General features: G+C 34.9%; 1 protein-coding gene across 1 annotated transcript in view; it reads left to right on the top strand.

Moving 5' to 3' along the window:
• The window catches only part of ZNF385D (zinc finger protein 385D), a 356,739-nt gene that overhangs the window by 193,598 nt on the left and 150,174 nt on the right, over positions 1 to 12,967 (top strand). Inside the window, exon 3 of the mRNA XM_044679406.1 lies at positions 11,516 to 11,626. Within this exon, the coding sequence (XP_044535341.1) occupies positions 11,516 to 11,626 (111 nt within the window). The remainder of the gene's footprint in view (positions 1 to 11,515; positions 11,627 to 12,967) is intronic.

Consider the following 12,967-nt stretch of genomic DNA (forward strand, 5'->3'; position numbering starts at 1 on the left):
TGGATTTTTTCAATTCTCCCCCAGTTTGGGAAGGTTTAGGCTTAATATCCTAGTTCCTTTCTGATCTTCTTCTGTTTGAAAGTTCAGACATGGAGGTGCCCTTGAACTGAATCTCTAATTGTCTTGTCTGTTAACACACTATGTCATTTTATGATAATCTACTGTGTTGCTTTAAAAATGATTTAAAAAATTAGAAAAACTGATCTAAGTGTTTCTTCTTGGCCTCCTTCAGCTTATTCATCTGTAAAACGATGGGGTTGTAATTAATCGTTGCTAAGGTTCCCCTGTTTTAAAAAGCATAGGGCTCTATTTGGGTAACTTGATTTTTTTTTCCATTCATTTATCAACTCTATATACAGAAACCTGAGTACATTCCATACATTTAATAGTATCAGGCCCCAGATTTCTGGTGAAAAACATCATAAATTGGCAACAGTTTTCCCCCATAAAAATGAAACATTATCATTTGATCTACTCATGATCTTGCCTCCCTTTCCCATCTTCCTTTCTTTGCTTCATCATCATTACTATACTGGTTTTATGGAGCTATAATATTTAGGCAGATAGCCACGTTCAAAAGTTCTTGGCAGGGGAAAGGTTCTTACATTTAGACACTTCCTAAGTACTTTGGCAAGTATCCAAATGTTTTTGGCTTCTAGAAGTTCAAGCATTCATTTTTCAGAATAGCCTTAGGGCCGAATTGAGAGTGGGGATGTAGTAGACCCTTTTCTGTGTTCTGGAAAATGCCCCAGTGATGTAATCTCTATTTCTATGTACAGGTGTAGCTGAAAAGACCAACCAATAGCAGATCCCCAAAGACATTTGCATCTGTCTCTGACTGTGGGTTTCCAGCAGCAGCTACTATTTACTACCTAGGAGTAGTGGCAACTCATCCATATACATTTACTTATCCCTTCCCCTTTCTTCCCCATGGTATTGTTTACTCTTAGGAATCCGCATGGAGACCCATCTGCCTTTACTCCTTTTCTCCAGTGCTTGGCTTTTCTTTCCCTTATTCCCCTTCTCTAATTTACTAAGCAACAATTTTTGGGATGGAGTATCCCAGGAGCCTCCATTCTTTGCATAATTGTTTTCATGGAGTTGAGCAATAACAACCCAGTGATGAAAGATCATTTGGGTACTGCTTATCCCTCAGTTGATCCTCTTTGTGATTTAATGTAAAGAATATTAAATAGGTGACATACTTGTGACTGAGCAAACATCAGCCTTTATGGCAATTGTAGGTTTCTCCACAAGATAGATAATGATGTATTTCCGAGGAGCGTCCACATTATTTTGTTGGCTTTCAATTTTTGTTGCACCAAATATTGATAGGTGGATTTGATAAACAATTAGTTTCTATATACATTTACATGGCGAAAGGATCTATTATAAGGAGACATATCTAATAAGATTGACTATTTCTGCCTCTATTTTTAAAATTTTATTCTTGGGTTAATCAAATAACAAGCATGTATTAAATACTATTATATTCTGAGCACTGTTAGATTCTAGAAGCTGGAGGTGAAAAGAAAAATGAATTAAACCATCTTCATTATCAAGAGGCTCATGTTCTACTGGAATAAGGAACATATATACCTATAAGCTCATGCCAAAAAAAATGTATGTGTATGTGGGTATATGTATATATACATACATACATACATACAGGAAAAAGGTATTAGCTTCTGGGAGGATTAAGAAAATGTAAGAGATATCTTTTCTAGATCTCTTTCAAGAGAAAGTGATCCTAAAAGGTGAAGGTGACCAGGGAGTATGTTATAGGCATGGAAATGGAAAATCAAACATTGATGGTGAGCAACAGCAAGAAGGCTAGTTGATGCTTGAACACATGGGTTGAGGCAGACATGATTGGGGATGTAGACCCGAAACTACCACACCAATGCAACTATCAATAATATGGAAATAGGTCTTGATCAATGACACATGTTAAAACCAGTGGAAATGCACATCGGGTATGGGGGGGGGGAGGAACTGGGGGGATGAAGGGGAAAGTAAAAGCATGAATTATGTAACCGTGTTAACTTTTCTAAAAAAATATTAATAAATGTTTTAAAAAAAAGAAGGCTAGTTGAATATGAAGTATCATATTAATCTCACAAATTCCTAATCTCCCAAATGACATGTTGGCTTTCTGATTTACATTCCTGTTAATTTGTTAATTGATAGTTGGACTGTGTAGTAGTTTGGCAGATGATTAGAGTCAGTTATCCACCAGTTTTGTAAGCTCTAATCTGCTGTTGAAAATCTCTGTGCATAGGATTTCCCAACCTCTGGCTGCTGTTCAAAAAGAGTTTGTATGATATCTCTCCTAAGGCTAGAGAGAACAATGGCTCTCCAAAGTGGCCCTTACTGTTTTATATCTGTGTGTATGTGCTGTCCCAAAGAAAGGCTTGATTGTGAATTCTGTGCATTGAAGGACTGAATACTTAAAGGTATGCTTAGAAGGATCTAATAGAATCTCTGGGAATTTCTTTTGTTTCCTTTGTTTTTTTTTAATGCATTTAACAAGTATGTATTTCCTAGGTTTTGTTTGCTTTGTTTTATACTATAGAACATTGAGACAAGATCTGGAATGAGAATGAATAGAACGGATTGAAGTTCTTTGATTGGTGTCTATGACTTTGAATGTCTTTTTACTTCTTGAGGTCTCAGTTTCCCCATTTATCCAATGAGGGGATAGGACTAGGTGATTTCTGATAGCTCCCTTAGTTTTTTACCATTCTTTGTATCCTTACTGTGTAAAACACTGCCTGGCACATAGGAAGTGCTTTAATACATGCTTGTTGATTCAGTGATTAGTCATGAAACTTTTGCTTAAAGACCACAGTGAAAAGTTAATTACTAGCAGATTTTGAATTTTTTGAATTTATTTAATTCATTTAGATGCAATTGGTGGTGGTCTAGTAGACAGAATATTATGTCTGGAGTCAGGCAGATGAGTTCAAAATTGACTTCAGACACTAACTGCAACCCTGGGCAAGTCACAACATTTCTTCCTCCTTTTTCTCATCTTTAAAATAGAGATAATAATAATACTTAGCTCCACCAGAGTTGTTATACGGAAGAAATGAAAAATAAAAACAACATATAAAAATTGCTTCACATAGTAGGCATTTTATAAATACTTAATCTCTACCACCCTTTAAGGTATTTTCCTTGCTATTCAACTTTTTTTGTGTTGATGATATAACACAGTGTGATCCCAATAGCCCAGACAGGCTTATTGTCTATTTTCATATAGAAAATTCCTGGGTGAATTGTATAGAAAGAAATAAAAAGCCAGGTTGATCAGGCAGGTAGCTTGAAGATTCCTTTTTGTCATATTGTTTAAAGTCTAATCTTCCAAGGCTTCAGCTTTAATTTAAACAAAAAAATGAGACTGATGATTGTAATAATAACAGTAAGGTTAAAAATGTCCAGGGGGAACAGAAATAAAGAGTAAGTCCTCTCTTTGAAAGGAAAAGAAAGAAAATAGATATCTTCAGGAAGAAAACCTTGTATATGCAGCTTGACTTTGGGCAGGTCTTGGTATCCTCATTTACAAATTAATTTAGCAGAATACTCAGACAAGAGGAAAGGAGGAAAGCACATCAGAGTTTTGTGTGAATCTGATAATCCACTTGCCTGAAATGAAGCAAAGCTCATTCATTTGGGATTAAGAAAGGTCATAGGCTGAGTCTGGAATTGAATTCAAGCATGTAAATAGGCATTATCACAGCAATAACTGGGAGGAAATAAGAAGATGAAATGGATTATTGTTTTTATATTAAAATATATTGAATACTAAATAATTAGCTAATTAAACCAATATGTTAGACTTGGAAGCACCTATTCATCTTTAATCTTTTTCTCCCCTCCACTCTATTTGTATATGTTTAAGAGATCATTTGTTTAAGGTTTTGACAATTCAATTTCATTTAATTTTTATTAGTTAACATAGCTTATACTGGTATTTAATTATAAGTACAGATAGAATTTTTTGTATTATAATATTAATATTACAACTATATACAGTATGGTTGAAGGGTTTTTGTTTTTGGAGAAAGCAGGATTATTTTGGCTAAATATACTAATTCTTTGACTTTACATAATCATTCATTCTTCTAAAATGGTCACAAGAGAATGAATTTAAAGCTGGAAAAAACCTCTGAGGTCATATTGTCTAACTGCCTTATTTTATGTGTATAGGGATGAAGAAACTGAGGGGCTAGTCAGGTGATTTGCCCCCTATCACATAGATAAATATCAGAGGCAGATTTTGAACTCACATCATCTGATTACAGCTCTTGCTCTATTAAAGTAACAATACTAGATAGCCCTTCTCTTAGTTCTTCAAATTCCTGTTCTTTAGAACATATGTTAATGTTGATGAAATTCATCAAGACTGATGGGGCAGCTTATTCAATACTTCCTCTGCTTCCTTTTCTCCTCCCTTATCACTTCTTCCTCTTTCTCCCTTTTCCCCTCCTCTTCCTTCTTCCTAATAATACAATTATTTCACTTGTCATAATCAGACTCTGGGGAATTATAACATGACCTGCAGTATTACATGAACATGCAGCATCAGATCTAGCACATTTCTTTACACAGAGGAAATGCTTATTGATTCATGCTGAGAGTTTCAGAACTTTCTAAAATGAAATTCTCTCTCTCTTTTTTTTTTTAATTTTAAGTTTTCACTAAGAGAACTTTTTTTTTCCTTGTGGGCTCTGGATATATGTAAACTTTTTTCCATGGGAATGAGATTTTTCTTCTTCACAGGGCAGCTACCATTCAGGATATGATACATTTACTTTTGTTTCTGTGACTTTTTTTCTAAGACAGCCTCTACTTTCTTTTTTATATTTCATCTGGTGGATTAAGGTTTGATTATCTCCCAGAGTCCTTGGTGACTGTGGGAAAGAAGCCTTAGGTTGCTATTTTTAAAGTTGCTTGAGAAGACTCCTGGGAAACAATGTGGAAGCTTCTGGATGGGTACCAGAGTTACTCCATTCATATAATTTCTGGCCCTTGGAAGCTTTTGCTATGCCTCACTCCACCATTTTTGGTGGTCCCTGTAGCCTTGCCAATCCTCCATTGTATTTGTGTGCTGGGAAGGGGAGGAAAAGGAGGAGATGAAGAAGATGAGGAGGAGGAGAATGTCACTGAACAAGGCGTGGAAATCAGCAAAGGGGACTAAAGAGAACTGAGCCTTGTACTTTAAAACATTTGGTTGGACTGGTTTAGCAGGTATAAACCTTGCAGCCAAGTAAAGCCACAGCTAATGATGAAAGTATAAGAAAAACCCTAGTGATTTCTCTCATTGGATCTCGTCCAATTTGAATCAGTTCATTTCAGTAAACGTTTATTGAATGGCTGCTGTGTGCCAGGTATTGTGGTAGGACACAGGGCTATGAAGACCAAATTAAAATGGTTAATTTGCCTTAAGGAGAACAGATTTCTCTCAAGGGAGGTGACTAGCAGAAAACAACATAGTAAAATAGAGGTAATTTTTTGGAATAATATATACATTATGTAATTTTATATAATATTATGTATTTTTCTGTTATACATCTATTTCTATGTCTAGATATTTAGAGAGATAATAGATGATATTCCTTGAAAACCGTGTGATCTTGGACACATCACTTAACCTTGCCCCCTCCATCTCAATTTGGTGAGAACTACATGACAACTGAGTTCCCTTCTACTCTAAATCTATGAAATAATGATTTTAAGTAGAATACAAAGTGTGAACAGATCACAATAACCAGAAGGCTATTTACCTGGTTAAGGTGAGACCTCTAGGGAAGGAGGCTAGAATCACAGAATCTCAAGAAGCTGAGAGACTTCTGAAGCCATCTCAGAAGTGAAGTGGAGGGAGAGCCCGCCTTGGAGTGAGGAAGCCCTAGATTTAAGCCTTACCAAAGGCTCATACTGTGTTAGCTTGAACAATATTGTCACATCTCTGGTCCTCAGTTTCCTTCTCTGTAAAAACAGTGGCTGGTCCTAATGATCTCTTAGTTTCCTTCTACCTTTAAATCATTTGATCTTAATTCCCAACTCATTGTGCTAGGGAATAATATCCACAGAGCTGCCTATTTGGCACTATAGCATTTGGTTCAAAAATATCAATTACCTTTAGAATTCAGTAAGACATTAAATTCATGTTTATTATAATTTTATTAGAGTGGTTTAATTTAACTAGAGGGAATACTTTTATTTATATATTTATATAAGATGTGGACACCTTTCCAATAGGTGTCAACTCATTTTACTTAATGTTATTGAATATCCATCAGAAAGTAATGAGCTTCAGACATTGCTGACCTGGGCTGTGTTCTGGCTAATGACAAAGGTGAAAAGTTCCAGCTTCCAGTAATAATCACCTAATGGAGCTGAATACCTTAGGACAAAGGTCTTAGAAACCATGCTTTCCAATCATTTTCTACACTTAGTCCTCAAACAGCTAGTAGAGCACAATTCTTGTCATGTCAGATAAGAACTAAGAATAGGCTTGTATTTTCACCAAATGAGCTTTTTTGTTTTGTTTTGTTGTTTTTTTGTTGTTGTTGTTGTTGTTGTTGTTTTTCTGACTTATAAGGCAGAGGTGAAGAACAGGTTGTTTCACAGAAGAATGTTTCTAAAATATTCATGGTTCCTTGACTGTAGAGCAAAGCCTCCTCACACAATCTTGTGTGTAATTAGAATTTGCTCCCCAGCATCTCGTTTACGTGGTAGTAGGGAGGATATATTTTGGTGTAGCCCTGCCCTTCTCTCTCTCTGCTCACAGGAAGGGGTTTTGGAGGTTGGATAAGAGCCAGGCAGGAGAATTTTACCCACGTATTTTTTACTCAGGCTTTTTTTTACTTTTGTTCTTTTATTTCATCTACTCTAAGTGATTACTAATAAATCTTATAAAATATAATACTTGTAGTTATTGATATTAATTTAAATCTTACACTTGGCAGAGGTGGAAGGATGTGGGCATTGAACATTGCTTATTAGATTACTCTTATTGAGATATATTTATTAGAATTGCTCAATTTTCCCCTCTCTTCTTTAATTCTTAGTTATGATATGTTGCTTTCTGAAGAGAAGAGGTAGGAGGCCTGTATTTGGAAATGAAGGTGATGAAAAACCAGAGATATCAAATAGCACACAAAAAAGGACCTCTTAGTCACTATCTAGTCAGTTTATAGTCTAGTTGGGCCAAGCCCATAAAATGGCAACTTGAATACAAAATTCATGTAATTAGTTAATGAATTACATTCTTTAAAAAATTTTTGCTGATATTTTAAAAATGTTCTTAATCATTTTTATTGAATTAAATATTTCCCAATTATATGCACAATTTTTTTTAATTTTAATTTTTAGAAAAAATTTTTCATGGTTACATGATTCATGTTCTTACTCTCCCCTCCCCCTCAACCTTCCTCCTTCACTCCTGTAATCGACGCACATTTCCACTGGTTTCTTCATGTGTCATAGATCAAGACCTTTTTCCATATTATTGTTAATTGCACTAGGAAGGTCGTTTAGAGTCTACATCCCAAATCATATCCAATAGGCACAATTTTTTAACAACATATTTTGTTCAAAGTTTTGAGTTCTGAATTTTTCCCTATCTCCTGTTATTGATTTTATTGTCTATAACAGTGATGGGCAAACTACAGCCCATGGGCCAGATGCGGCCCCCTGAAATATTCTGTCCAGCCACATGGACATTATTCCTAATCTGACAAATACAATAAATAGGATACAATACAATGAAACTTCGAAAGAGTGGTCTTAGAAACAGACTGACAGATGAGCACTTCCTTTCCTTTGGCCCCCTCTTTAAAAAGTTTGCCCATCACTGGTTTATAATGTTCTTCTGGTTCTTCCTGTTTCAATTTATATCAGTCTATATGAGACTTTCCACATTTTTCTGAAGCCATCCTTCTGTAAGAGCTTATATTTAGGTTTTATGTTAAATGTGATCATTATAAAGTAATATTGTAGTTGCCAAATTTAAAATATTATAGCTTAAGTCAAAATGACTTTTAGCAGCTTTATTTACAAAGAGGTAGAAAGAATGAAAGTGGAAAAAAAATGTATCTAAAGAGACAGATTTTTAAAAGCCTACAAGTCCTTCTCAGGTGAATTGAGACTCAGCCCCGTAGTAACTTCCCCACATCCCTTGTCCCCACATGGATATCCTGGCAATCCTTGTCCTGGTGGTGTCTTCAGCCAGAGTTCCACTCACCTAGCAAGGTGACACAGGATCCAGGAAAATTGTCTTCTCCAAACCAAGGCAGTGATCTCCAGGAACCAGTCTCTCCAGAAGCCAGGAAAGGAATGTCTCTAGATCATGTTGGTCTCTTCTTTTTAACCTCCTATTTTCCACATCACTTCCTGTCACTACCCCTTCTTCACAGAAACCAATGGCAGTCTTTCAGTTTGCCTAGCACTGCCCAATTGATGGCCTTTGGAAGTGTGAGCTTACTGTAATAAGTGACTTGTGAACTCTCATACTTAATGGTAAGTAGGGGAGCTTTAAGTTCTTGATTTGATTAGATAAAAGTAGACTAGGGGAGATTTAATCCTATCTTCATACTGCCCATCATATCTCATAGCAAAATAATATTCTATAACAATTATATATCACAACCTGTTCAATAATTCCTAAATTAATGGGCATCCCTTAGAATTTTATTTTTTTCACCACCTCAAAAAGAGATGCCATTAATTTATAACCATTTCCATTTTCTTTAATTTCTTTGGTATCCAAGTGAGGTAGTTGTATTGCTGGGTCAAAGAGGCTGTACGATTTTCTAGCCCTTTAGGCATACGTCTAAATTGATCTCTAGAATGGTTGGACTAGTTTACAACACCACCAAAAATACATCAGTGACCCCATTTTTCCACATTCCCTCCAATATTTTTCATTTTCCTTTTTTTTTTTTAATCTAAAAGGTATGAGGTGGTATTGCAGTATTGTTTTTATTTGCATTAATAAATCAGTAGTATTTTAGACCATTTTTATCTGACTTTTGATAGCTTCAATTTCTTCTTCTAAAAACTGTTCATATCCTTTGACTATTTATCAACTGGGAAATGGTTCTCATTTTTATAAACTTGGCTATATATTTGAAAAATAAGGCTTTTTTCAGAAAATGACTTGCAAATCTTCACCCTCTCCAGTTTCCTATTTTCCTTTATTAATTTTGTCTGCTTTGAATTGGTTTGTGTAAAAAGTTTTTAAATTCATGTAACCAAAATTATCCTTTTTTTCATCATATATTCTCCTTTATCTTTTGCTTGGTTCAAACTCTTTCTTCATTCATGGATTTTATAGATACACTTTTTCCATACTCCTCTATTATACCAATTATTTCACTCTTTATTTCTAAATTATTTATCTACTTGACCTTTTTTCAGCATACAGTGTGAGATGTTGGTCTATGTCTAATTTCTGCCAAACTTCTTTCTAGTTTTCCCAGAATTTTTTTTTTTTGAAATGTTGAGTTCTTTTCCAAAAAACTTGTAATTTGGGTTTTATCAAACCCTAGATTAATATGGTTATTTACTATGTATTGTGTACCTAATCTATTTTACTGATTGATTTTTACATTTACCTTTAGTTTAAAACTTCTCTTGTATTTTGAAAATGAAATATTTTATTCAGCTTTGCTCTTTTCATCAGTAATACTCAAAAGTCCTTTATTTCAGGGGGCAGATACGTTGATTGGTGGACTGGGTGTCAGGTTTAGAGATGGGAGGTCCTGGGTTCAAAACTGGCCTCAGACACTTTCTAGTTCTGTGATTCTGGGCAATTCACTTAACCCCCATTGTCTAGCCCTTACTATTCTTATGCCTTCAAACCAAAAAATAGTTGTTGTTGTTGTTGTTTTTTAAAGGAAAGTCCTCTTTTTATTTAATATCTATTTTTTGCACCTCCTTTACAAAGCTTTTAGTTGTATTTTCACAATTTTCTCCCTCTGTTTTCATTTCTGTGCCTAGTTTTTCCTCTTATACTCAGTTGATATAAAAAATGTTTTTGATGTAGGAATTCTTCTTTAGTTTGCAGCTACTTCACTTGTTTTTGAGGTTTTCCTTTTAGCTGTTTTGATTTCATTGTATTCTTCTGAGTTTGTGTCTTGATCTTCCCTGTCACTGTAATAGCTTTTTCTTTTTTTTGGTTGTTATTTCCTAAATTTTCCACTATTTAAAAAAATTTGGAACTTTATTTTAATATTGATCTCTGTTCATGATGTGTATGTTAGAGGCGGGAAGCTCTGTCTCAAACTTAACTTTTATGGCACTGCTTTTTTAGAACTATTTCTGGGTTTAGGATATTTTCTGTGATTCCACGTTGGTGTGATCATCTCTGGCATGAAAGTTCCTAAAGCTATTCTTCTTTCTGTCACTGCCTCTTAGTCCTGCCACTGGTATTTCATTCATGTGGGCTCCAGACCAGACTCCTGGCCTTTGTCAGACATTTCTTTGACTTCTTATGTTTTCTGGAGCTGGAAGAATTCCTCACTCATACCTTTTTTTGGCTTTGCCACTCCAGAATTTGATTTGAGATATTATTTGAAAGTTGTTTAGAAGGGAATGTCAGAAGAGCTCAGATGAGTGCTTCTCTAGTTTGCTAGCTTAGCTTCACCTCTGGAAGCCCTCATGAAGTAAACCCACCACCATACATAGAAGAACCGTTTGGGTAGCTGTTGGTTTGGGGTCCTTACAAATGATATGATTTTAATTCCACACCTTTATAAAAAACTGAGGCCCATGAACATTAGAGGATAATTATTCCAAAAATTCAGAGGGACCATTAGAGATGCTATTGTCCAAGAACTTTATTATGTGGAGGGGAAAACCAAGGTTTAGAATAGTGAAATTCTTTTTCCTCTGGTGATATATGTAAAAAATAGACAAACCAGATTTTATCATAGGCTTCTGACTGTAGACTACAAACTATGCATTCTTTTTCATTTTATCATGCTGCCCTGTATTGGTTGGAAGTGGGAAAATTGGTAGGACTGGTCAAGTATTAATTAGAAGGGTTAATAAGCATGAAATATTTATATTAACTGAATTGACCAATTCCATGTACTAATCCTTTTTCTTAAAAAATTATAATTTTGGCTGGTAAATAGACTCAGATTGAGTATATAATGGATGACATTAGCATTTAACTAAATGGTTCTTTTGACATATTAAATATTTATGATGAAGAAACAATATATTCAATGACCTAGAATTAAAAATGTGTTGTTGTGAAAGATGTGATATAAATATTGTTTTCTTTTAATCCTGAGTTTTAGCTTTATCATATCCTATGTTTTCACAAAATTATTAAATGAATCCTTCCAAATTAAATTTTTAAAAAAGCTTTAATTTATTTCCTTTAATTTATTTTATCATATGAGCTATGGATTGGAACTGTACAGATTATTCAATGGAGAAGGAAGAATTCAATGGAAATTAAAGTTTTATTTCTATTTTTTTCTTTTTGTCATTCCAGATGGACCCAATTCAGAAAGCTGTAATAAATCATACATTTGGGGTTCCTCTTCCTCATCGAAGAAAGCAAATCATATCATGCAACATTTGCCAGTTGAGATTTAATTCTGATGTAAGTTTACTATAAAACTTCATTGTACTTTTCTAATCATAAAAGAATTGAGCTTCCTTAAGCATTCTCTCTCCCATACCTAAGCATGAAAAAAGTAGATAGTGTTGTAGAATTGATTCTATATTAATCCATTTTATGCCCTTTAATTTGGAATTCTGTTCATTTTTTTGATAAGGAAAAGCAGTGCAGGTACTATGTTTTATATGCATAACTTAGTTATACTTTAACAGGATCACCCAGTGGGCATAGAAATGGTACATGGCCCAGGGCTACTTGGCATCTAGTAAGATTCATGGCTTCAGAGATTCATGTGAGACCCATTGACTTGAGCTATGGGAAAATTCCAGCACCTCTCCGTGCTGGGCTAACCCTTGGCAAAATCATGAAACTGATGAAATTTCTTCTTTTCTACCTTTACCCTCTTCAAGCACTCAACCTTTTTTCAATAATATTTTTTCTTTTTAGTGTTAAAAATAATTTTAACAATTAAAAAATGAGTTCTAAGTTCTTTTTCGCTCTCTTCTTTTTCTCTGTCTCACTGAGATGACAAATAATTTTATATAGGTTATAGATGAAACACTCAATCTTATGTTTCCATCTTGGCCTCAGCGGAATGCTAACTAATCACTTGAGAACACTTAAGACATTCCCCTTTTCTTGGCACTGTTGACAAGGGATGCTTAAAAAATTCTTTTGAAGGAATGAAATTTCCTTGAGAGAATTTGAGGCGCAAAGGGCTCCATCGTGGGACCCTAGGGGTCTGCATACAGTATGAGAATTTCCCTGATACAGTGCTTCAAGTCCTCCCACCCCAGCAGGAACATCTTTCATACCATCACCTGCCAAGAATTCTGTCTACATTTTCTGTCTACAGTATTCCTGGGTGGTTTGGAGTGTAAGGCTGAGTATCACTCGTGTTGCTAATTATGAATAAAGATAATACCAGGATCAATATGGTTTTTCTTCCTTTGGAGCAGGCTGTTTTTTGAGCCTTGGAAGCTCCGCTGTCTGGGCAGCCAGGCAGGAAGTGAATGGAAGTTTCATCCCTGTCTGGTGAATTCAGTCTGTGTGGAGAGTATAGAGCATGCAGAACTAAATTACTCTAGATATGGTGTTTTAAATGCATGGAGAAATCAGTGATTTTATTGTTGCTGTTTTTGATGTTGTCAAATGGCTAATTTGGTTTCCTGTTGCACTTACCTTTGTAACATAACTTGTTTAGTCCTTCATGTTTTGGGATTCTTTGTAGTTCTGACCTATGAGAATTCACTTGTATTAGACTTAAAAATCCTCCCTTAAAATTGTTTTTGTGTGTAATTGGACAAAAATAAGTATAAACAT

The sequence above is a fragment of the Gracilinanus agilis genome, chromosome 5 (genome assembly GCF_016433145.1).
Source record: "Gracilinanus agilis isolate LMUSP501 chromosome 5, AgileGrace, whole genome shotgun sequence".
NCBI lineage: Eukaryota > Metazoa > Chordata > Mammalia > Didelphimorphia > Didelphidae > Gracilinanus > Gracilinanus agilis.